The 25,494-nt window shown below is 55.1% G+C and overlaps 1 protein-coding gene across 6 annotated transcripts in view; it reads left to right on the forward strand.

The window, feature by feature from the left end:
* The window catches only part of ITPR3 (inositol 1,4,5-trisphosphate receptor type 3), a 67,285-nt gene that overhangs the window by 9,288 nt on the left and 32,503 nt on the right, over nt 1-25,494 (forward strand). For all 6 annotated transcript variants that reach the window (XR_003968802.1, XM_030315279.1, XM_030315278.1 and 3 more), the window contains exons 2-10: nt 7,058-7,128; nt 18,324-18,445; nt 20,355-20,441; nt 21,045-21,203; nt 21,395-21,493; nt 21,833-21,916; nt 24,248-24,394; nt 24,604-24,699; nt 25,309-25,359. Coding sequence is in view for 5 of the 6 variants with exons in the window: in XM_030315279.1 (XP_030171139.1) it covers nt 7,058-7,128; nt 18,324-18,445; nt 20,355-20,441; nt 21,045-21,203; nt 21,395-21,493; nt 21,833-21,916; nt 24,248-24,394; nt 24,604-24,699; nt 25,309-25,359 (916 nt within the window). In the remaining variant the exon portion in view is untranslated. The remainder of the gene's footprint in view (nt 1-7,057; nt 7,129-18,323; nt 18,446-20,354; nt 20,442-21,044; nt 21,204-21,394; nt 21,494-21,832; nt 21,917-24,247; nt 24,395-24,603; nt 24,700-25,308; nt 25,360-25,494) is intronic.

Below are 25,494 nucleotides of genomic sequence, written 5' to 3' on the forward strand. Positions count from 1 at the left end.
TATTTGGAGAAAGGGATTCTAAGGCCCTCATCCACCACCAGCCAATCCCAGTATTCCAACAGGGCCTGCATTGGGAGAGGCCTTCCATGGATCTGGCCTAGATTTTTGGGGTGGTGGCCAGTGTCCTGGTCTGGGAGTCAGAGATCTGGGGTCTGGAACTGACTGTTCCTTTAACTTGTTGTGTGACCTGCTGCTCAGTTTCCCCTCCATGCCTCAGTTTCCAGGCCAGATTGGGAGGGGCTGACTAGAGTCCCTCAGGCATTTCCCAGTCTATGATTCCCCCTCCTGTGGCTTCTGTGATAGTGGCCATGTTGGTAGGTGCAGGTTTTGATTCAGGCTCTTCTGATAGTCACCTGACCCACTTCTAGGTCCTTTCTTCCTCCTCCTTATCTAATCTTTCCAGACAGCATTGACCCGCCCCACTGCCTTTTCTATGACTCCCACCTGGATCTCAAAGTCCAGCCAGGGCAGAATGGGGCCACTCTGGTCCCTGGATGCATTTGCCTTCCTCTCTTCCCTTAGACTGAGGTCTGGGGGTGCAGACCCCATGGACATTTCAGGGACGGCAACCTCCGCCACAACTGTGTAGAGCAGAGTTTTCAACCATCTCTTCTTCAGAGGGTCCAGGGCAGCCCTGAATACAGGCCTCCGGCCAGACCCCTCCCCACTTGCGCTCATCTCTCTCTGCCCACTTCGTGGATGCCCTGTCGGGCCCTGCATGGTGCAGGCTCAAACTGGCTTTGTGCCTCCCAGCGGATGGAAGGCTCACAGTAGGGACTGTCCTCAGGGCTGCTGAGTATCCTCTGGGCTGGCCCTGAGGTGGGGAGATGCAGGGGTCTAGGACATGACTCCTGTCTTCAGGTCACTCAGCATGTTGGGTATGAGCTTCCTGATGGTAGAGATGACACCCAGCACCTAATGGCTTCTCTGTAAGGTTTTGTTGAACCCATGGAGACCTCGGTTGTACACGTGCCACCAACTGACCAGCTGTGTGTGTGTGTGACCGGAGGGGGTAGGGTGATGGTAGTGTTTAATTTCACTCCTTGAACCACACACTGGACTGTGGTAAGAACAGAATTAGGTATTGGATATAAAATATACAACAATTTACAACGTGTTCCGCACACTGGTTTTTCTAACGTGGTCGTGGCTGGGGTGTCACCTGCTTTTAGATGAGGAGCGATGTGGTGGGAATGGGCAGGGAACTCTGCAGGAGTCTAAGCACAGCCTTGAAAATGGCAGGGCTTGGCAGGACTCGGACAGGGACAGGGATTCTGGTGTGCAAACGCCTGGAGGTGGGACGATGAGATCAGCGGGCTGGCGGAGGGTGGGAGTCAACCTTTCCCGGGACCTCAGGCGGAGACGGAGACCGAGACGCGCTCGGGAGAGGTCAGGGGTGGGGTGAAGCGACGCCGCCGCCACCTCCCTCTGGAGAGCTCGGCTCTCCTTACAGCGCCAGGTGCGCACGCGAAGCCGCGCACCTGAGATCGGTGTCCGGCTCCTTTAATCAACGCAGATTCCCCCCATGAGGAGAGTGCGGGGGTACGGCCCCCGGACGTGGGTGCCACCGGCTGGGGAGGGGTCCGGGGCCGCCGCGGGGGCAGCTGGGCAGCGCAAGGGAGGAAAGCGCGGACGCAGCGCACGTCACCCTCCCGCCCCCGCGCGCGCCTGCAGTCGGAGGCAGGCCCGGGCGAGGCGGCGCGGCCGGGTGACTGTCGCACGTGGGGCGGCGAGTTTCGCCGGGCGGTGGGGAAGGGGCGGGGCCTGGCGGCGGGGGCGGGGCGCCGGGAGGGCACTGCAGACGCCGGGTAGGCGGGTTCCGGGGGAGGGGCTGGAGGGGCGCTCGCGACCACAGTCTGGCCTGCGCCCCCGCCCGGACTGCCCCCTGAGGCGCCCCCTCCGTCAGAACTTACCTGTCGTGGGTCCCGGCCCTCGGGCCTCCTTCTGGCCTCAGGTCTACCTGCAGCCCATCTGATAAGGACTTTCCTGCTTAATCTGTTAATGGTTTCTCGAGGCACCCCTCCCGCCCCTCCCGACTGATAGCCTGTTCAGGGGTTGCCTCAGTCTTAATGAGTACACACAGAGGAATGGAAGGAGGCTTTCGCGGGGGCGCTTGGGGACATTGGAGACGCTAAACATTCTGCTGACAGCTGCTTTGCTTACAGGCTAGGCGGGGAGCTCCCCTATGCATCAGATGGGAAATAAAATGCTGAGTAGGGCAAGGTGCCATCCCTTAGTTGTTCCTGGGGAGGGGTACGGAATGTAGCCCAGCGTTCCCAGGCGATGTTGATTCTGCTACTCCGGACCCACACTTTGAGGACGGAGGGGGTGGAATGTGAGAGCCAGGAGGACCCTCTGAAAGTCCCATCTACTGACCTTGTTTTCTTGATATCTCCCGGGAACACCCCTGCCTCTTTTATCCTCCCACATGGCTTGCCTCTCTGCTCTGGTCCCTCCTACAGACCGTTCCTGCCCTCTCTCAGCTGCAGGTGGAGGATGTTTTCCTTCCCAACCTTGTTGAAGTTCTCCTCCTGGAGGCCATGCTCCCCTCCTGATCAATCCCTCCCTTTCCCTATGTGTTTTTAGCCTGCACTCCCGCACTCCATGGGGCACTGGGGAGGGGCTGAGTTGGAGATATCAGGGCTTCAGAAGCTGTGCCAGAGTGGGTGGGGACAGAAGGACATCCGCGTAATGACAGGGCAGATTTGTGCCAGGGGGATTAGGAAAAGCACGCCAGGCATCCGAATTTACATGTGTTTTTCCTGCACGTGTGGCCCAGACAAGGAGTCCCCAGGGGAGTCATGGTGGGGTCAGGGCGAGGGTGGACTTTCCTCAGACAGAATCTCTGAGGAGGGGACCACCCCAAGGCCTTGAGCGCTGGACAAGATCGGGGCTGTTGGGGGCTACCCCAGCCTCTCCTCAGCCACACTGACTTCCAGGACGCCCTATGGCTGTCCGGCACCCCCTGGCCCCCAGTCCTGGCCAGTGCTTCCTCCCCTCCCCCATCAAAACATATCCATCCTGTGTCCCCTTCCTTCAGGGCTTTGCTAAGAGGCAACCAGATAATCTGATTCACTAATGTCTTACAGGAAATTCTATGAATTATTCAAGGCTCTGTACAGCTCCTGCCTCTTCTTTCACACCTCTGATTGGCCAAGCTCTGACCTGTTCCTTCCCTGAATTTGGACAAAATCCACAGTTGGTACCACCAGTTGGCACTCATACATATTCTTTATATCATTAACTCCTCTGAGTATGTGCTTTGTCTTCCCAATGAGAGTTTAAACTCCCTGAGGCAGGGACCTTATCTTTTGCTTCTTGTATACTTTCCCTAGCAGCTAGCGAAACGAATTAATTCGCTCACTATATAGTCCATGCGTGCCTGCCCTGTGCCCGGCAGTGGTCTAGATTCTGGGGATACAGCAGGAAGCAAAACAGACACATCCCTGTCTTCATGGATCTTCCATTCCAAGTGAGGGGGGTTGTGACCAAAATAAATAAGTAAAATATAGAGCAGGCCAGGTGGTGAGAAGGACTATGGGAACAGTGAGGCAGGGAGGTGCATAACGGGTGTGAGAAACAGCAGTTTCCAGTTTTAAAAAGAATCGGGAGGGAGGGAGGAAGGGTGTTCAGGGGAATGGGTCATTTGAGCCGCCATCTGAAGGAGGTGAGGGAGGGAGCCAGGAGGGTGTCATCTGGGGGCAGACAAAAGAGCCAGTGCCAAATCTCCTGGAAAGTTTGAGGAGCCTGGAGGAGGGCGGTGGGCTGGAGCAGAGTGGGCAAGGGGCAGGGGGAGGAGATGAGGTCAGAGAGGTGAGGGCTGGGTCATGTGGGTTTAGGCCCGTGTGAATTCTAGGCTTTTACTCCGAGATGGGTAGTTCCGGAGGATTCTGAGCAGAGGACTGCCCTGATTTGACTCACCTTCTCAAGTAAAGGTGTGTGTGCTGTGTGGGGAACAGGAATTAGGGGGTTAAGGGGGGACATCAGGAGATCAGTGAGGACGCAGTTACACATCCAGATGACTGCGGGTGGTGGCTTGGGCCAGGTGGTGGTGGCAGTGATGAGAAGAGGTCATAGTCTGCGCGTATCTTAAAGATAGAGCCCACAAGGTTTTCTCACAGATTGGGTGTGAGTGTGGGTGGAAGAGGAGCCAGAGATTGGTCCAAGGTTTTTGGCCCAACCAATCAGAAGGACAGAGTTGCCATCAACTGAGATGGGGAGGACTTTAAGAGGAGCACGTTCAGGTGGCAGACCAGAAGCTCAGTTTTGAACATGCTGAGTGTGAGGTGCTATGGGCATCCAAGTGGAGGTGTTGGGTGGGCAGTTAGATCCGCGATCTGGAGTTTGGGGGTGAGGTGGATATGGGAGTCATTGGTGAGTGTCTAAGTGGTCTTTGGAGCCCACAAATGTGGCTGAGATGCCCAAGGGTGTGCATGCAGATGGAAGAGGAAAGAGGGCCAAGCCCTGAGCCAGTCTGGGAGCTAGGGAGAGGGAAGAAGACCAAGGGGTCCTCACAGAGCAAGCTGCCTTCTCCCCTCCCCATCATGGCAAGGTCGTGCACAGCATCCACTCTGACACTGAGCGGCCTGGCTTCAAAGCTCGGCCCTTCTGCTTGCTGGCTGTTATGTTCCTGGCCAGATTGTTTACCTCTCTGTGCTCTGGCTTCTCGGCCCACCAAATGGAAATAATAATAAAGCAGATTTAGAAAATTAAATAACAACATATGAAAACATTAGAAACAAAATCCTGCTTGCTTTTATTATTTTTATGGATCACACTGTGCAAAGTGCTGGTGATGCCAAAGGAAAAACTGGGGTCCTGTCCTCAAGGAACCCATAGTGTAGACATGGCAACCAGTTGCAGTAGGAAGAGGCATGGCAGTAGGAGAGACCGGGACCAGGTGCTGTGGGAACACGGGGGGGGGGGGGGGGGGGGGGAGGAGGCCCGAGGCCCAGGGGGAGGGAGGGCGCTGACCAAGGAAGGTTTCACAGAGTAGAGAGAGGGGCTGAGGGTGGAAGAATAAATGAGGTCTGCTAGGCCTGGGTCTTGGTGAGGAGCCAGGGAGGGCTGAGCATGAAGGGCATTGCAGGCTTCCAGGACCACCTATTTAGAGATGAGAGCTCCAGGGACCTTGGGATCAACTGGAGGTTTAGCATGGTTGGAGCAGAAGTTGTGAGGCCAATTAGGGAGTGGGTGGAGTCAGTCCACAAAAGGCCTTGTTAGCCAACCTAAGGAGGGGAGGAGAAGGAGGTTTTGGAATCAACTCTGTGACTTCAGGCAAATTATTTCGCATTCAAACTCAGTTTCCTCCTCTGTAAAATGGAGTTAATGAATAGCCCCTTGTGGGGAAGTTGGTGAGAATTCAGAGGTAACAGTTGTGAAACACTGAGATAAGATCTGGCTTCTGAAATGATGGATCATCATCATCACTTTATCCTAGAGGCTAGGATGGCATTGAATAATTTTATTTTTTATTTATTTATTTATTTATTTTTTTAAATTTTTTTTTTCAACGTTTATTTATTTTTGGGACAGAGAGAGACAGAGCATGAACGGGGGAGGGGCAGAGAGAGAGGGAGACACAGAATCGGAAACAGGCTCCAGGCTCTGAGCCATCAGCCCAGAGCCCGACGCGGGGTTCGAACTCACGGACCGCGAGATCGTGACCTGGCTGAAGTCGGACGCTTAGCCGACTGCGCCACCCAGGCGCCCCGAATAATTTTAAATGTAGGAACGGGTGGGTGGATGGATGGATGGATGGATGAGTGGGTAGTTGGATGGATGGGTAGATGGATAGATGAGTGGGTGGGTGGATGGATGGATGGATGGATGGATGGATGGATGAGTGGGTAGTTGGATGGATGGATGAGTGGGTAGATGGATGGATGGATAGATGGATGGATGGATGGATGGATGGATGGATGAGTGGGTAGTTGGATGGATGGGTAGATGGATAGATGAGTGGGTGGGTAGATGGGTGGATGGATGGATGGATGTGTAATTGGGTAGTTGGATGGCTGGCTGGCTGGCTGGATGGATGGCTGTCTCCGTGGGTCGTATGGCTGGCTGGTCGCTGGCTCCTGCGGGGGTGGGTCACTGGCTGGCTGGGTGGCTGGCTGGCTGGCTGGCTGCGTGGGTCGTTGGCTGGCTGCGTGGGTGGGTCGCTGGCTGGCTGGCTCGCTGGCTGGCTGGCTGGCTGGCTGGCTGGCTGGCTGGCTGGCTAGCTGCCTGGGTCGTTGGATGGATGGGTAGATGGATAGATGAGTGGGTGGGTAGATGGATGGATGAGTGGGTGGGTAGATGGATGGATGAGTAAGTGGGTGGATGGATGTCCTCCAGAGATTCAGGATTAATCACAGCTGTGGCTTAAGAGATTTTAGGCCCCAGGATAGGCCAAAAGGGAGGGTATGGAATGGGGCCTGACTGAGGTTGAGAAGGTGCAAGGTTCATTGTCCTGTCTTTGAGACCAAAGGATGGTCCTCCTAGTTTGGTGTCTCATAAGCTTTTCCCACTTGTCCATCTGTCTCTAGTCTCTCTCTGTCTCTGTTTGTATCCTGCTTATTTTTCTGACTCTATCTTTTCTGCTCTGCTCTCTCTGTCTCTCACTTCCTCCCTCTCTGAGTTTCTCTGACTTTGTGTCTCTGTTGGTCCTTTTCCCTTGCCTTCCTACACTGCCCACTGTCCCTTAGGTCTGGGCAGCAGTGTCTCACTCAGGGCTTTCATAGGATTTATATCTGCAGTGTGCAACAGCCCAGACTGGAGGCAGACCCCCTACAAGACAGCTCCAGCCCCGTGAAGTGAGGGGTGGGAGGGTGGGGGAGCTGGATGTGTCTCTGTGCTTCTTCTGGGGTCTCCCATCCCCACCCCAAAAGACCTTGCCTTTTAACAGCGGTGCCAGGAAAGGGAAAGACTTGATGGTGGGGGGGGGGGCGGTTGACAGCGATGGAGAGGTTTTTTTGGAGGTCTCCCCAGTGCCCTGGAATCCCCTGCCCTGAGGGAGGCACGCCTGGGGAGATGGTCTCTTCTGTCCCGCTGATGGAGCTGCCTTGTCCCTCAGGTTGGTGGATGACCGCTGTGTGGTGGAGCCCGCGGCAGGGGACCTGGACAACCCCCCTAAGAAGTTCCGAGGTAAGACCTCTGCTCTTGCCGCCAGCCTCCCTCCCAGGCTGCTGAGTCTTGGCCCTGGGACAGAACTCACTCAACTCCATCCAGCCCCAACGGGCCGGGTTAGACCAGGAGCTGCCCTGCAGCCCTCCTACTACTCTCTGCGGAACCCCCATCAGGCTGTGCTGCTGCTACCTCGGCCCAGACAGCTTCTGCCTTCATTTCCAGGGGGCCACACCCCGCTTCTCAGGGGCACACCCGCATCTGGCTGGGAGCCGTTCTCCCCCGAACTCCCCACCGGCCACAAGGCCTTCTTTGTTTGCATGACTGGGCATTTTCTGAGGGAGCAGGGGAGGGGAAGAGAATTTCCCCGGGCTTTAGGAGGCCCAGGGTGAGAGCCCTTCCGGGTGCCGCAGTCTCCTTATCCTCGTGGTGAGGGGATTGGAGCCAGTGATCTCTGGGTCCCCGCTCCTGACCCTGGCGGTGTCCCCAGGCCCGGGACTTGTGGAGGACTCCCGCCCGAGGGGAGCTTGTGGAACCCAGACCTCGCTCTGCTGAGTGACCTTGGCAAGGGCCTTTGCTCTCGGGGCCTCTGTGTCCTCCGTGGTCAGTGGGCTCCTCAGTCCCGCCCCACAGGCCCAAGGGCGCTGAGAGAATGAAATGACACCCTGCTGTCACCGTGCCCAGCCAGGGTAAAGTGTTATTGTTGTGATTACCTGTGAGGCTGAGACCGACAATCAGACAGATCCTGGGTGTGGTGGGCAGGGTGGAAGCAGGTAGGAACACGCCGGGCTGCTGCCGCCTGGTCTGCCCACGTGGCTGCTCCTCTGGGGAGAGATTAGCTGGGATTGTGCTCGAGGGGGATGCTGGGAGGCGAGCGGGGTTTAAGATAATCCTGCGGCATCCTTGACCGTCTGTCTGCCCGGGCCTTGCCCATCCATTGAAGGGTGGAGGAGATAGAGGGGGGGCCCTCCCAGCTGGAAGAAGGGCCCCACACCTGTTGTTGTGCTTCTGCTTGTACCGGGGGCCTCTGAGTGGGGGCTGAGTCTGGGGGTCTTAGGCCAGGACGTGCCCTGGTATGTGGGAACTGCCTCTGGCACTGGACATTCCTCACCACCGTAGACTCTGCTCTGCGGAGTCTGGCCCCGCTGCCTCTCTCACTTCATCCCCCACCCCTTGCCCCCCTCTCATTCCCTCCAGCCACACCGCCTCCCTGCTGTTCCTCATATTTATCAGCCAAGCTCCCCCCCCCCCCCCCCCCGTACCTTTGTACTTGCTGTTCCTCTGCCTGGAAGGTTCTTACTCCGCATATTCACCTGGCTTGTGCTTCAGGTCTCATATCCTTGGTGGGGCATTCGTTGACCACCCAGTATCAAATTGCACCCCTCATCTCCCTTCCCTGCTTTCCTTTTCTCTACAGCGTGAATCTGACATGCCCCATGCATTCTAGTTACGTGTTTATCGTCTGTGGAGCTAGAATGTCAGCTCCGCCAGGGCAGGGATCTCTGGTTGTTTTGTTCTCTGTTCTGGCTGCAGCGTCTGCCACATAGTGCGTGCTTGGTACACATCTGAGGAATAAATGCAGGCATCAGCCCCTCCTCAGGCTTCCTCCCGCCCCTGCTGCCTCTCTCAGGCCTGGCTGCTCCCGTTGCTGTGACCCGTCCAAAGTCCCTAGGTTGAACCCAACCTCGAAAGCATTGAGCCTGGGCTTTGGGGGTTTCAGGGTGCTGGTGCGGGCCCCCTGCTTGGAGGCCCAGCTCTGACCATGCCTGCCCCTGGGTTCTGAAGGTTGAGAGTGGGTAGTGATGGAGCCTGGGCCTTTCCTGGAGCCAGACGTAGGAGAGCTTTGGAGCGGCTCATGGAGGGGCAGATTTCTACTCTAGCTGGGGGATTTAGGTAAATTCTTGGGAGGAAGTTAGTAAGGGTGAGGGTCCCCAGGGTGGGCTGTGCCAGGGCAGGGAGGGCACTGGAACGAAGAGGGAAGGTGTGCGCAGTCAGCTTTGTGGTGTGACAGGTGGTGGCAGGCAGGTGGGTGTGGCCGAGGAAGATTTGCTCTAGAGTTCCAGTGGACAGAGTCTGGGGCCAATTTTTGGCAACAAAAAACCCACTACTCCCTCCTTTCTTTTCCTCTCTGTTTTCCCAAAGCCTGTGAGTGGGGCCCTCTCCAAGATCTGGGGGTTGCCCTGTGGTCCCTGTGGCCTCACTGCGCCCAGCCAGCTCAGAGAGGGGGAAGGGGGGACTCAGCCTCCAGCTTCTTCCGTGCCCTCTCTGCCCCAGGTCCTGGCCCGGGGTATCTTGATGAGGCAGGCAGAGGCCCCTCTGAACTCCCTGTGGCCCATTTGAACCTGAGAAGAGCCGACCTTTGGGACAGAACCAGGTCTCTGTGCACCCCATAGCTGGCAGGTAGTTGGGAGTGTGAGAACTTGGACAAGAGACATGGCCTCCCACTACTTCAGTTTTGAGACTAACGCCCAGAGAAGAGGAAAGCATAGCTTGGCCTCAAACCTGGGAGTCCTAGTTCTCATTGTTCCACATCCACCCTGTAAGGCACTGGAAGGAGGTCCCCAGCAAGGGTGTGGGGGCCATGGCAGGCATGTTAGAAGTTGGCTAGATGTCATCAGAGATGGCCGTTTCCTGAGGCCCCACAAGTGCAGTCACAGCATCCTGGGTGGGCCCAACCGTTGCTGGGAACTCTGGTTGCTACCTCTCTCCCCCAAAAGCTTGGTTATCCTCACATGCTGACCCTGGAGGCCCCCAGGCCGGGCTGGCAAAGCCCAGTGAAGCTCCCGACCAGCCTCCACCAGTCCCTGATAGGCTTCTTGTTTGTGGTTTCAGCTCTAGCCATCTTCTGAGGCCATTCCAAGCCCTAACACGTTCTGGGAATTCTTTCCAGACTCTGCAGGGCCCTGGAAGGCCCAGGTTGCTGGTGCCTCAATGTGTAGGGCACCCCATGCCAGCCCACCCTCCCTGACCTTTGCTTTGCCGTAGGGGTCTTGGGGTTATGGCTGCTCTGAGTCTCACACTGCTGACTGGGCCTGGGGTCTGAGCAATTCTCTCCTGTGAGCCCTTTTTCTATCTCCATTTCCACTTGGGGGCACGGGGAGACCCGGTACAGGGCTTGGGGAGCTCTTGTCTCCCAGTCTACCTTAGGGAAGCTCAGAGCCCACATACCTAGCTATGGCAACCCCAGGAATGTATGTAGTGGCCACTTACCCACTTACCCACCCAGACTCGGGGGAGCCCATGCCGGGGAGAGGCTGATGAAGTGACCTCCCCGTGCTTATATGGCTGGGGGCCCCCCACCTCCCCCAAGGCTATGCCTCTGCTCTCCCTGTCCCACCTTCCAAGCCCAGTTTATTGTTATTTTTGTTACTATTAAGACATATTTCAACTCTACACAAAAGTCAAGAGAGCTCTATCAGATCCTTCTTGCCATGTTTATTTCAGACCTTGTCATTTTTAAAGCATCTTATGCCTGTAGCTGAAGCCCTTTGGGTTTTTCCCCTGATCCCTATCCCCTCCCTCTCTCTCCAGAGGCAAACACTCATCAGAAATTGGTGTGTACCATTCAGGAGCCTGTTTTTATACTTTTGCTATTAATACGTAGGGCTGTATTCATGAACGATACAGGGTACGATTTCCCATTTTTATAACCCCGTGTATTAAAATCTTTCCGCACATTTTTAATTCAGCATGGTTTTTGAGGTTTCTCCATGTTGACACATTTGGCTTTAGTTCATCTGGTTAATTGCTATGTAATATTCCATCGGGTGAATAAACTGCAATCCACTTATCGGTTCTCCTGTTGATAGACATTTAGCTCATTTCCGGCTTTTGGCAGCTGCCGGCCATGCTGCGGCGGGCACTGCCATACCCGTCTCCTGGGGCTCACGTGCAGCAGTGTCTTGGGTGTGTCCCGAGGTGGGGGACACCTGGTGCAAGGGAGCTCTTCTGAGCCTTCCTGCAGGGCTGTGCATGCTCACATCCCCCCCCCCCCCAGACTATGGGTGCGTCCCCCCTTGCTTCCACCCCCCCCCTTGCTGCACTTGGTTCTGTCCCACTAAATTTCTTCCAGCCTGCTGGGTGTGAAATGGCATCTCACTGCGGTTTTAATTTGCGTTCCTCTGACTACCAATGAGATGGAGCATCTTTTCATATGTTTATTGGCCACTTAAAATTTTGTTCTTATTCCCTCCCCCCCATTTTATAAAAGTAATGCGAATACAGGCTCCAGGTTCAAGATGAAAGCAACATTGCCCCCCCACCTCATCCTCACTCACCTTCTGCCCCCTTTCCTGGGGGCAACGGTATAAAAAAACAGACTAGGAAATTTATTCATATATGAAAACATCAAAACATTGTACAAATAGGCATAGAGAGTCTACTCCCACCCGCCTTCTCCCTCTGCTTCACTCCTCTACTGTGGTCCCTTCAGGGGACCACTTTCCTGAGCTCCTTATGCATCCTCCAGGGTTCCTTTGTCAAATACAAACATATACACTCTTCGGATTTCCCCCCTTTTCTTACATAGAAGTAGCATTCTGTATACACTATTCTGTTTTTTTTGTTTTTACTTTATAAATCTTACTATGGATCCTACTGGGGACCTTTTCATATTAGTATATAGAAACCTTGAAATGTCTCTGTTTTTTTGTTTCACTTAGAAACTCATTTTTGGGTGCCTGGGTGACTCGGTTGAGTGTCTGAATTTTGATTTCGGCTCAGATCGTTCATGATCCCAGGGCTGTGAGATCGAGCCCTGTGTCGGGCTCCGAGCTAGGTGTAGAGTCTGCTGAAGATTCTTTCTCATGCTGTCTCTGCTCCTCCCCCACTTGTGCTTGCGTGTGTGTGCGTGTGTGTGCACGCGCGTGCACACGTGCCACACACACACTCTCAAAAGAAACAAACAAAACAAAAACCAACTCATTTTTGTTCTGTATCCTCGACAACTGTGTGAAAATAGTGTTTCTACTACTTACATATATTTTTTTAATTTTTTTTTTAACGTTTATTTATTTTTTTGAGACAGAGAGAGACAGAGCATGAACGGGGAAGGATCAGAGAGAGGGAGACACAGAATCTGAAACCGGCTCCAGGCTCTGAGCTGTCAGCACAGAGCCTGACGCGGGGCTCGAACTCACAGACCGTGAGATCATGACCTGAGCCGAAGTCGGACGCTTAACCGACTGAGCCACCCAGGCGCCCCTACTTACATAGTTTTAAACGTTAAAAAAAGTATTTATTTTTACATCGTGGTAAAGATCCATAGCATAAAGTTCCCCATCTTTAGCCATTTTTAAGTGTACAGTTAAGTGTCATTAAGCACATTCTTACTGTTATGCATCCATCACCATCTTCCGGCCTCAGAACTCTTTTCTTCCCAGAAAACTGAAAGTCTAACCTGTTAAATAATCACCACCACCAGCCGTTCTCCACTGCCCCCCCCCCCCCCCCAACCGTGCTGCTTTCCAACTCTGTAAATTTGACTGTTTGAAGTACCCACATGAGCGGAATTACCCAGTATTTGCCCTTTTGTGACTGGCTTCTTTCACTTAGCATAATGGCCTCACGGTTTACGCACGTGTGGCGTGTAGCGTGTGTCCGAAGTTCTGACCTCTGTCTCTTACACCTGCAGAGCATTCCATTATGCGGCTCTGGTGGGAAGTATTTAACCAGTCCCCTCCGATGGACACTTGGGCTATCCCTAATCTCCAGCTTTCCCGCCAGTGCTGCATCAAAGACCCCTGTCCCTTGTCATTTTGTGCAAACGCAGGTGTGCTCTTGGAAGGCTGGACCAGCGGCGAGGCTGCTGAGTCGGGGGCAGGGGCATCTGGGCTGCTGATCGAGTCTGCCAGCTGCCCCCCACTGGGTTGTACCATGTTATGCCTCCTCAGCCACTTCGGAAGGCAGTCCCTTTGAACTCTTCGATGTTTCCCCTGTCGCTCCCAGGTCTTTCAATGTTTTGCTTATTCTAGGAGAATTTAGTTCCCCTGGGCCACTCGTCCACTTCCTCTGCCCTATCCTCCTGAGGGCAGCCTGTCGCGATTCTCCACTGTCACCTTCATAAACCTGATGATCATGGTTCCGCCTTCATTTCTCGGCCACCAGCAACCCCAGCGCTGCCCCCCGCCCCCTCCCTCCTCTGCCAGGCTCACTTTCAGTTTTACATCAAGGCTGAATGACCTTGCCTTCTCTTCTGTACACACCCATGGAGTCTTCCGTGTTTTGTTCGACAGGTTGAGTCTAAACGTTGACAATAATTAAAAGCAGATGTTTACGTGATTTACACAGGGCTTAGATGTTATTGTGACTGTAGAACTTTATTCCTTGTGCTGTGTTCGCATCTCGAGTCGTCTGCACTGGTGCTTTTCAACCTGGTGGGAACAGGAGGACTATTTGGGGTTGGGGTGCCTTTACAAATGCATATCCCCAGGCCTCGCCCCAACCTGCTGAATCTACAGGGGACCTGGGAGTTTGTATTTAAAAAAATTTGTTTTAATGTTTACTATTTTGAGACAGAGAGAGAGAGAGAGAGAGAGTATGGGCAGGGGAGGGGCAGAGAGAGGGAGAGAGAGAATCCCAAGCAGGCTCCACACTGTCAGCGCAGAGTCTGACGCAGGGCTCGAACTCACAGACCGCGAGATCATGACCTGAGCCCAAACCCGGAGTCAGATGCCTAACTGACTGAGCCACCCAGGCGCCCCAAAGGAGTTTGTATTTTTTAAAGCTCCTCCAGTGGCAGTGGCTTTTGGAGTGTTACATACCTTAGTTTCAGGGAAGGTCACTTGACTTTGTTTACTAGGTGAACATCCTCTTGTCTGCAGCCTCACAGGCAGTGGTGCCCCCTCCGCCGTGAGCATGTGTCCCCCAGCACATACAGCCCTTACTGTTGGAAACCTGCCCGGACCCAGACTTACCTCTTGGCCTTTGAGGCTGCAGCTCCCGTGTGAGCCCGATCTCCCCTCTCCCATCCCACTCTTCCTCCTCACTGCCCTTCTGCCCTGTGGTTTGGTGAGAAGAAGCGTTCTGGCCTCTTCTGGGGTTCTGACAGGGCTGCCTCTGGGCAAGAAAGCACAGCATTGTAAAAGCATGGAGGTGCGCAGAGAGGTGGGCCACAAATATTTTAGAGGACTCAAGTCATTTATTCATTCAACAAGCATCTTCTGACGTGTATTACAGGCGAGGCTCTAAGGGACCATCTGTGTGAGAGAAAAAGGCACATTTGACAAGTTCCAGGTAGTCAGTTTCCAAGACAGAGATGAAAGAGTTGGGAGCAGGGAGGGATCAGTGCTGGCTTCCTCGCACTCCTGGGATGCTCCAGGGCAGTGTGCTTCATTCAGCCATGGGCTCTGACCCATTAGTGGGCTGTGAGGTCCCTTCAATGGGACTCAACCATCCTTTAAAGAATTGGATAGAATTGAATTCGAATGTGTCTTAGAATGCATGGTAGTAAGAGTTGTTAATGTCTCATTAATTCTTCCTTCGGCCCTGCCTAAGCTCCTGTTCCCCTGTTAAATACTTAAGTGAGTTTTAAGTGTGGTTGTTGAAGCTTTTTTATTTCTAGAGATTCTATCTGGTTCTTTCTCAGCCTGTGGTGTTACTTTGTACAGTTTCCCCTTCGAAGGATCCCTTAGGCTTTTGTGGATTTAGGCAGGGTAGGTGTAACTGTTCTACGGATGCCTGTGTTTGAAGTCTCTTCAACATCTGTTTCTACTGTCTGTTTTGTGGGTTGGTTCTCTCTCATCACATCTAGTTCCCAAGAGTTCCTGGTTGTTTTTCACTGTACACTGGATATTGCATTTGAAAAATTTGGTACGGAGTGCCTCGGTGGCTCAGTCGGTCGAGCATCCAACTTCGGCTCTGGTTTGAGCCCCATGTCGGGCTCTGTGCTGGCAGCTCAGAGCCTGGAGCCTGCTTTGGATTCTGTGTGTCCCTCTCTCTCTCTGCCCCTCCCCCATGTGCCGTCTGTTTCTCTTTCTCTCGAAAATAAATAAACGCTTAAAAAAATTGAAAGATTTGGTATGAGTCGTTGTGGACCAGGAGGAAGTTACCTTCCTCCAGAGAGGGTGTGCATATCCTGTTACCAGACTCCTGGGGCTCCACCCATGCAAGACCGCCTAAAGCCAGGCACGAATTTTGGGTTTCTTGCACCATCCAAGGGATTCCAACAGGACTCTCATTGCTGGAAGGAGCTCTTTTCACCTGGGGTGTAGCCCTTTGGGGTCTTAGCTTCCTGAGTGGAGGGTCGCCTGTTAGACTCCCACCTTCCATGGGCCTGGGCTTGGATTTCTGTCCCTGTCACCTGATGGAGTCATCCAAATAAAAGCCCGTGTTTTCTGGAATCAGCAAATATCCTCAGGGCAAAAGTAGCTTGGGTGTTTCTGTATTTCTGGACTTCCCTTTGATCTTCTGTTCGGGGCCCAATAATTCTTCACTGTTTTGTCAGTTCTTTAAGAAGTCTTAAAATAATATCCATTTGAAAAACCTGGTTGCTTTAGTTGTTTTCTGGTTGGGTTGGTCCAAAAGACATGATAATGACGGTTCTCAGCCCTGCCCTGTCACAGCCTGCCCCTATTACCAGGGACAGAAGTCCCCATGTGGTTTCACAAAGTGGTGATCCAAGAATGTATTTCGTAGGCGAGTCAGTTCAGAAAGGCTTGAGCCCCTCTGCTGTAGGGCGACCCGGGGCAGCATCTGTCTTTCCTTCTGTTCTCTGTTCTGGATTGGGAGTGGGAGGGGGTGGTGGGGAGACCAGGGAGCTCATGACCGCCAAGACCCGTGGGCTCCAGGCTCACTCAGACTCCTGGCCCTGGCCCTCCTGTCTCAGTTTGCCCGACCCCAAGTGTGACTGGCTGCTGTCACTTCACCTCCTCCTCCGGCACTGTCTTGCCCTTCCCTCCACTTGAGCGCCCCATCCCTTTCCTCCCTTCTAGGCTATAGATTCAGGCCCCACCTCATCCACATGAGGGACTCATTTCTAGATTCCTGTGTTCATCTGGCAGATATTCTCTGAGACCTGACCTGGTGCTGGAGACACGGGGAAGGACACGTGGCCCTGCCAGCCTGCAGATGAGCCTGTCAGATCCAGAACCCCCTTTAATATTATTAAGTGGAATTCAAAAATAATACAATCTATGCATGTCTATATTTATGTAACATAAAATGGGGGGTCCAGGGCCCGGATCTGACTGAGCTTGGAGCTGGGGGGGAGGGAGCGAGGCCAGTCTAATGCCCTAAGTGTGATAAAAAAGAGACATAAAAGGAAAACAATTTATAAGATAGTAATACATGTTTTAGAAGTCGATGTTGGGCACAACTAGAAGACCCAAGGAAGCAGTCAGAGCTTGCCTGTGAATCATGAAGACGGCAGCCACAAACGCAGGCATCTGGCACGGCCATGAGCGTGATGCGTTCTCTGAAACAGCAAAAAACTCCTGGTCAAGTTTGAGCAACACAAAGAACAACACAAATTCTCTCAGTTTCAAAACGAGTCGTATTCCTGAAAAATTCAGTGTTTGCTAAAAACTGTGCAACAAGTACTTTGTGTTTCTGTGGGCCACTCTGGGCCCAGAGTGCTGCCCTCCGCTGTCCACCTGCACACGTGTGGCAGGACACTCTCGGCAGGAGTCATGCCGGACAGTCTTTATGGTGCAGGTGTCCAGCGTCCCTGTCCTGCCCACTAAATGCCAGCTGTTACCTCTATCAGGACAACCACCCTCCCATTTTCCAAAACAATTCCTGGTATGCTCCATTTGTCTGACTTCTCTTGGGCACCAGTGGCCTCTAACAAGGCAGTGCGATCGATGTGGTAACCGGGGGACCTGGGGAGCCCTGGGAGCTCCAACCCAGCCTGACGAAGCAGGAGGACTTCTGGGAGGCGGTGACACATGAGCTTCTTCTGGAGGGCTAAGCAGATCCTTGTAAAGACATACTCTCTCCGACAAACTGAGCGCTTATTTCTAGAAGTGATGCCCCCTCATGCTGGTGGTGCCAAGGTGGGCTAGGCAGGGCAGGCCTTGGCGGCTCCATCTACGAATAGAATTGCCATTTTTTCCTTCCCTCTGTCTTTGACTCACTCGGTCTCTCTTCCTGATGGCACCAGGGGGCCTCTGCCTGCTCGTGGGCTAGATAGAAAATCCAGTTTTGCTTTTAGTTGCCGGGGGCTGGATGACCAGCTTTGACCAGAGCAGGCACCTAGCCTTCCTTTGGAGGGTAGATGAGAGGGCTTGAGGGGCTCTCCAGCACAGCCATCCCTGTCCTGGGCTCCAAGCGGCTGGAGAGGCCCAGTACTGCAGCGTGAGAGGGGTCTTAGAGACCATAAGCCCAGCGCCTCGTCCAGGGTGTGGTTCCCTCCTGTGACGGGGCACCCACTGCCTCACAGGACAGCCTGTGCTGTTGTCAGGTGGGTCCATCCGCCCGGGCCAGCACGTCACCATGACCCAGAATCCCTGATCCCCTCCCACCACACTTTAGAATAGGATTTTTCAACTCATGCTTCCTTTTGATAAATAGAAAAATCTGACGCCCTCTCTGTAGTGGGGGCTTATGAAAATCCTAAGTGTTTCATCTGCTTTCCAAAAGAAAAAGAGTAAAAATGAACCTGTTTCTGGAATTTTGATTGGGCAGGTTTTAGGTCAAGTTCCCTGGAAGCAGAGCCTATGGCAGGAAGAATTATTGAAGAGGGGTCTCAGGGGAGACCTCACTGACTCAGGGCAAGGGAAGAGCCAAGCAAGGATGTGGTTTCAGGCCAAATAGAAGCGTCAGCCGGATCGTACAGGGAGCTGGGGAGTGACCAGCACTGCGGACAGTCATCTCCAGAGGCCAGACTATCCTGTGCCTGTGCCAGCTGCTCCTGGGGGTGGGGAGGGAGAGGGATGCAACTTCCCAGGCATCTGTGGGCAAGATGGCAGTGGGCCAGAGGAGGATGCAGGTATGAACTGTCAGCCACCGATGTCCACAAAAGCTGGCACAGACAGGGCATGGGGTGCGGGCCTGAGAGCCTCTGATAAATCTCCCGTGGGGAAGAGGGCCTGCGTCTGCCTCCCAGCTGGAATCCTGCTTTCACACCTGCCCCAACTTCTTCTGGGTCCTTCTTACCACTACCTCTCCATCCCAGTGGGGCAGGAGGATGGGGAGAGTGGAGGTGGAATTTGGGGGGTGGGGCTGTAGGCTGAGCCCTCCATGAACTGATCTCCCTCCCTTGGCCTGCCCCACCACAGACTGCCTCTTCAAGGTGTGTCCCATGAACCGCTACTCGGCCCAGAAGCAGTACTGGAAGGCCAAACAGACGAAGCAGGACAAGGAGAAGATCGCTGACGTGGTGCTGCTCCAGAAGTTACAGGTGTGTATGCGCACAGGCATGCACCTGTGTATGTGCCTCAGGAATCCGGGTGCACACACGGGGGCCGCTGCCCATCAGAGCCAAGAGGGGCCCTGTGGCTAAGTGGGAAACCCCAGGATGCAAGAGATTGGTATGTGTGGGTGTGAATGAGGTAAGAGAGAGGAAGTAGAGTGCCTTCCCAGTGATCCACTTGTCTATATGACCCTTTGTGCCAGTTAGAAGAAGGTGCTCCTTCCTCCAGGCTGGCATAGCCCTAATGCCCTGGGCACATGGCTCAGTGAGTGAAAGGTGGACTGGATTTCAGCTTCCACTGAGCCCTTCAGCTGGATGCCATAGTGCAGTGAACAACCTGTACAACTGTACCTGGAGTTACCAGTAGCCCCTGGTGACAGTGGCTCCAGGGAACCTGATTTGAAAACCAGTCTTAACCTCCTTCCTCATTTTATAGAGCTGGGTCCTGGGACCATTAGAGGGGGCTGGGCAGTCCGTGCTTTCATCCTGTGAGTTTGTAGTAGGGCCTGAACGGCCCTCAGATCTCTGACTCACCTTGGGTTTGTTGGACACAGGGACAGTGCACAGTGCAGAGGCCTGGTGGTTGCTCATGGACCTCTTGGGGGCAGTGGCTCAGTTGACATCCTAGCAGTCCCCTCCGGACAGACCTCAGGGCCCAGTCCCCATGAAAAAGAGAGCACGAGGCTTTGGCTGTGGTCAGCAGCTTGGCACTTTGTTTCTGAGACCCTCCCTCAGGTCTGGTGTCCCAGCCCCTGTCCCGTAGACCTTGCTTCCCTGTGTCCCCTTCCTTGAGGAGGTGGGTGTAAAATGGGGGAAGAGTGGGCTTCACCCCATAGCTATGAACTGGGCTGGAAAGAGGGGGCTGAGGTTGGGCTGCCTGAGGTCTGTTAACAGATAACCCATCTTTCTTCCTGGGCTGGGGGTTGTCACAGGCTTCCTTGCTGCTGCGACACACGCCGAGGCTGAACCGGGGATCTGGCCTGGGTGTCGGGCATTTACATGTACACAGACACACACACACACGTGTAGTCACGCCGTGGGTTTATGGGAAATCATGTGGTACACGGCCAGTTTCCCTAACAGCCACCCTTGCCCCAGCCTCCGTTGTGAGGCCTGGCTGAAGGGACTGAGGAGAAGAACTGGGTAGAAGGGCCAGTGCTTTCAGGGAGTGCCAGTCCGATGGAGGAGACAGAGCCCTGTCTAGGACCCTGTCTAGCCCTGTCTAGGACCCCCCAATCTGATGGAGGAGACAGTGCCTATCCTTAAGCAGCCTCCAGTCTAATGTGACAGAAGTGCCTAAAAACGTGTCCTTAATGGGAAGCCAGCCAGAGCCTCAAGGCCCTTGGCGTTGGATCTGTCAGAGTTGGATCTGGGCCACCAGTGAAGACAGTGGCTAGGAGCACACACAGTTTTGGGAGGGAGGATCATAGAGGAGTGGGGTGGAGGGGGATGGGAAGGAGGCGGAGGAAGTAGCGCCAGGCGCCTCTGTCAGGTTTTTGGGCTGGGGGAGGGGTCCTGTGATGGGGGCATCAGGAATCGGCTGAGTTGGGGGTAGTGAGGCACAGCTTAGGTTGTCTGCTGGCAGTGTCAGACGGCACAGGGAGTTCAAGGGCCTGCTGGCATGCCTCCTCCAGATGGGGGGAGGGGGCAGGGGATCGGGGTTCGGGTCCCTGGGCTGCAGGCTGTCTGACCTCAGGCTGCCCCTCTGCATTCTGAGTCTCAGTCCCTCACCACCTGCGAAGGGAATGGGCTAGATGGCCTCGGGGGGGGGGTGGGTCACTGGGTACAGTGCCAGAAGCTGTGTGTGTGTGTGTGCGCACCTGTGCATGGGGGGGGATGTGGCCCTCCAGGAGCCGGCTTCCGAGCCTGCGTTCCACCTCCGCGTGTGTCTGTGCAGCACGCAGCCCAGATGGAGCAGAAGCAGAATGACACGGAGAACAAGAAGGTGCACGGGGACGTCGTGAAGTATGGCAGTGTCATCCAGGTGAGACCCACCTGCATCCCCCCCTGAAGAGGCTGGGCTGGCGTTGGGGAGAGGGGTGTCAGCTGACATGCCCTCTGGGACGTGTCCCTGTGACTGCATATCTGTTTCTGGGTGTGCCTGTTTCTGTGTGGCCTGAGTAGCTGTGTCTGTGGGTGTGTTTCCAGCACAGTGGTCACCGACCGCTGGAGCCTTATGGTCTGAGTTCAAATCTTGGCTCTGTGACCTTGGGCAAGTTACTTAACTTCCCAGTGCCTTTGTTTCCCCATCTGCAAATTCAGGCCAATGATATTACTTCCCTTTTGGTAGTTGTAAGGTTACGGGAATGAATACATGGGAAGGATTCAGAAATGCTAGCTGTTTTTGTGTTCACCTAGGCTCCTGACAGTGTGTGTGTGTGTGTGTGTGTGTGTGTGTGTGTGTCACACACTTATGCGCGCGTGAGTGACTGCACGTGTCTCAATTCGTGTGTTTATGTCTGTGTATCTGACACTGTATGTGTGTCCAGCTGTGACCAAGGTCCAGTGGGCCGCCCAGAGTCCCCGTCCTCGATGGGCTGGCCCCCTGGCGCCCGGTGACCTCACTTGCACCCTGCCTGCCCCCCAGCTCCTGCACATGAAGAGCAACAAGTACTTGACAGTGAACAAGCGGCTGCCGGCCCTGCTGGAGAAGAATGCCATGCGGGTGACACTGGATGCAACAGGCAACGAGGGCTCCTGGCTCTTCATCCAGCCCTTCTGGAAGCTGCGGAGCAACGGGGACAATGTAAGGACAGGGCCCGGCTGGAGGGGCCTGGTGGGAAGTGCGGGCCGCAGCACCAGAGGGGCTTCGACAGGGTCTTTGATGTGGGGACTGGATGAGGTCGTGCCCGTTTCTCAGAGGGGCAGACTGAGACCAGGGAGAGGCCTGGAGGCCTGGCCCTTCCCACCTTCACCCTGTTCCGCCTGTCCCCATAGGTGGTGGTGGGGGACAAGGTGATCCTGAATCCTGTCAACGCCGGGCAGCCTCTGCATGCCAGCAATTATGAGCTTAGTGACAACGCTGGCTGCAAGGAGGTGAGTGAGGTGGTGGGGCCAGCCCGCAGTGGAAGGGCGTCTGAACATCCTTGAGGGCACAGAAGGGCCCCTCCCCACCATGGTCTTTTCCTCCACTCCCACCTGGCCAGCTGGGCGAGCTGGGTCTCTACGTCTGCCCCATTCTTTGCCCCACAGGCTGGCAGCCCCAGGGCAGCTGGCTGGGGCCTGGGGGCCCTGGCTTCGAGAAGACACCTCCTCTCTGTGCTCTGATGGGAGCTGGGCTGGTCCTCCCCCCACCCCCTCACCGGGCCTTTCATGCCCCACTCTCCAACCGCTGGCGGTCCGCCTGGCATCAGGGTTCTCTCTGCCCTTCCCCAGGTCAACTCTGTGAACTGCAACACCAGCTGGAAGATCAACCTGTTCATGCAGTTCCGAGACCACCTGGAGGAGGTGTTGAAAGGGGTAAGGACTGGGAGCCCACTGCCCACTGCCACCTGCCTGCCGGCTGCCCAGACCGGCCCTGAAGGTCCCCCTTTCTGCTTTCCCTCACCTACCCTTACCCAGCCCTGCTCTCTGTCAGGCCCTCCCCTCTGTCCCCACCCCCCCCCCCCCCCCCCCCCCCCCCCCCCGCCGCCACCCACCGGACCACCCCATCTTTTGTTTCTAGCCTCCCAGCCTCAGTCTCCATCTTTTCTGGATCGTGGCGAGCCTCGAATTTTCCTCTTGCTAAGAGTGTGTCAGTGGATAGGGGTCCCCGTTCCCTCATCTTGGAGAGCCAGATCCTTTGAGCACTCTGTTTCCTCCCCCACGCCTGCTCCATGGATCCAAGCCAGGTGCACTGCCCTTTGCCCTATGCCCTCTTGGGCAAGGGCCTGAGGCTGCTGAGTCAGGGCCTGTGCCCCGATTCCAGACAGGCTTGGAGGGCACACAGTACTGCTGGGAAACACTGCGGCAACGACTTAGGGAGGGACCAGAGCAAGGGGGAAAGAGGGCTGGAGACACCATTAGACAAGCCCTAAAAACCAGGCATCCAGAGGTTCAAGTGGGGCTTCAGGGGATGGAACCAGCCTACTGGGGTGTGGGTTCTATGTGGAGGGGCAGTTGGGAGGGGCAGATATGGGGGTAGCAAAGAGGGTGGGGCTCCTCAGCTAGGGGAGTTGGCAGGCATCTGACCATGATATCTGTTAAAGGGACAGGGGACAGGCCCGAGAGCAGCCCCCTAAGGAGGCTGCCCTGTGTTCCCTGCATCTTCCCCTGCATAGAAGCCTGCAGTGGCTCCCTTGACCCTCCGTTCCCAGCCAGGCTGCTCCATCAGACCTTCCTGCCCCCCTCAGGCTGCCTCAGCCTATCACTCTCCCTCTCCCGTCTCCCAGGCTCTTTCCAGTTCACCCACGCTCTGTTCAATGCCTTTCTATCTCTCCCTGAAGCCTGCGCGTCATCCACATATCAGTCAAGCCTCAGCCTGTGTGCCACCTCCTCCCAGAAGCCTTCTCCGATTACACATTCCAGCCCCCAATCTGTGTGGCCCTGAGAAAATGAAGCACCATCATCAGGTCGAACCCCGTGGTGCTGCCTAGACTGGTTTCGGTGAATCTGTCATGGCTTTGATGTTAGTGCCAGGCAACCTGGAAGTGAGATCTGAGTGTGCAAAGTCCACCCCTTTTTTTTGTTCTCAACCCTGCGCCTCGTGGATACAAGGGTCACAAGGTTCCGCCAAAGCAACTCACATAATCTGTCTAGTTATTCACTCATGTGTTCACTCCACAGGTGTTAACTGAGAACTTTGTGTCCAGTGCAGTGGTAGGGAGGCCAGATAATGCTGTTAGTGGTCGCAACTGGTGGTTGGAGTAATAGATATATTACTAGACGGTAATAGACGACCTGCTGGTTGTAGGTTCGCTGCCGGAGGAAGTGTGGTGGAAAGATTAGGGCTCTGGAGCTGCAGCACGGATTCATGTCCCATTTGTCACTAGCTCTGTGACCCTCGGCAGGACGCTTACCTTCTCCGTGCCTGAGCCTCTCCACCTGTAGGGTGGGGATAGCGATGTATGTACCCAGGGAGTCAGTGTGAGGAGGAGGTGAGAAAGTCCACGTGAGGTGGGCACGCAGAGGCTGGCACGTGCTAAGCGCGCAGCGTGACTCCATTATACAAATTATAATCCTCGCAATCTCTGCAAGGAGGTCATAGTAGCCCCGTTGTATACGAGAGGAAACTGAGGCTCGGAGATGTTAGGGAACTTATCCAAGGTCGCACGGCTTGTGAAGCAGAGCCAGGACCCAAAGTTGCTGTCTGTGTCCAAAGCTTCGGAGATGAATAAGCCAGCTGTTCTAGTCCTGTGGGAGCAGAAGAAATGGGCAAGAACTACCCATGATCGGGCAGAAAGGGCCCTAGGGAGGTGCAGCCATGGGCCTAGAAGGGCCCCAGAAGGTGACATCCCTCCTGCCTTCATTGAGGGGGTGACTCGAGATTGGCCTTTAGAGGTCAGGTGGGGTTTCTAGAGATATAAATCCGGGAAGGAGACAGTCAAGGGTGGGTTTGACATAGGAAGCTGGGGAAGGATCTGGATAAGAGCCTGGCCCGCCCCAGTCATCTGGACATCCTGGATTTGGGATCTGGGCAGAGCGCCCGGCTGAGGGGCCAGCCCCTGGCCCCGGCCACCCGCTGGTGGGGCCCAGTACACATCTCACCCTCTGCTTGCTGGCTCTGGGAGGAGCCACGGGGGCCCGGCCAGCCGCTCCTGCATCTGATGCAGGTGGGGCTGGCCGTCCTGAGCCCGTGACCCACACCTACAGGGAGACGTGGTGCGGCTGTTCCATGCGGAGCAGGAGAAGTTCCTGACGTGTGACGAGTACAAGGGCAAGCTGCAGGTGTTCCTGCGCACCACGCTGCGCCAATCCGCCACCTCGGCCACCAGCTCCAATGCCCTCTGGGAAGTGGAGGTCAGAGCTTGTGTCTTACCCAGAACCCAGCCCTGGGCTCCCCTCTTCTTCCCCCATCCCCCTGGAGGGTAGAGCTGGGGTGGGGGAGGGGTGTCCAGGTGCCACTCACCCAGAGCTCTCCAGGCGTCCAGAGTAAACTCCTCCAGGTCTCCCCAGGGTCACCCCTCCCTGGCCAGTCCTCCTTCCTGCCTCACCCCTGCACCCCTCAGGTGGTCCACCATGACCCCTGCCGTGGAGGAGCCGGTCACTGGAATGGCCTGTATCGCTTCAAGCACCTGGCCACGGGCAACTACCTGGCTGCCGAGGTGAGTGGGGAGGGAGAGGGGGGCATCCTGGGGGCTCAGGGTGTGCGTGCGTGTGGGCATGTGTGAGCGTGTGTGCCTGTTGCACGTCTGCACACACAGACATATGTGACTGCGGACCCTGGCTTATCTGCACTCTTGCATTTAACAAATACTATCAAGTAAGTGCATGAATGTATATAATTGAGTATTATATGAGTATATACGAGTATACTAATGAGTATTACTGTGCTTCTGCTATGTGCCAGGAGCTAGTCTAGGCCCTGGGGATACAACGGTGAGCCAAATCCCCAGCCCTTGTATAACTTACATTCCACATTCATGTCTGTCCGGAATACGCAGGCCGGTTATATTGGGGCATTTGTGTGTGTGTGTGTGTGTGTGTGTGTGTGTGTGTGTGTGTGTGTTCATCTGTGGGTGTCCACGGAGAGGGGAATGAAGGGCAAGGCCTGGGGGCTCTCATTGGTGGCTTCTTCACGAGTGACTTGGGTTTAAGTGCTGGGGTGGGTGCCCCTGGGAGGGTGAGGGCTATTTTGGGGTAGACCTTGTTTTGGGGTCATGTGAGCATAGCTCAGTGTCCAATAGCCTTCCCCATCTCATGTCTCTGTCCAGGAGAACCCCAGTTACAAAGGCGATACCTGTGAGTCCAAGGCGGCAGGAATGGTGAGGACCAAAGTAGGGCTCTGGGGCCGGGGGAAGAGGGACCACGGGAGGGTGGCCGTGAAACCCTGGGAGGTGAGCCGGAGGGAGAAGGCCTCTCAAGTGGAACCCCAGGTGGTTTCAGGGTGCCTGAGAGGA

This window comes from Lynx canadensis, chromosome B2 (assembly GCF_007474595.2).
Source record: "Lynx canadensis isolate LIC74 chromosome B2, mLynCan4.pri.v2, whole genome shotgun sequence".
NCBI lineage: Eukaryota > Metazoa > Chordata > Mammalia > Carnivora > Felidae > Lynx > Lynx canadensis.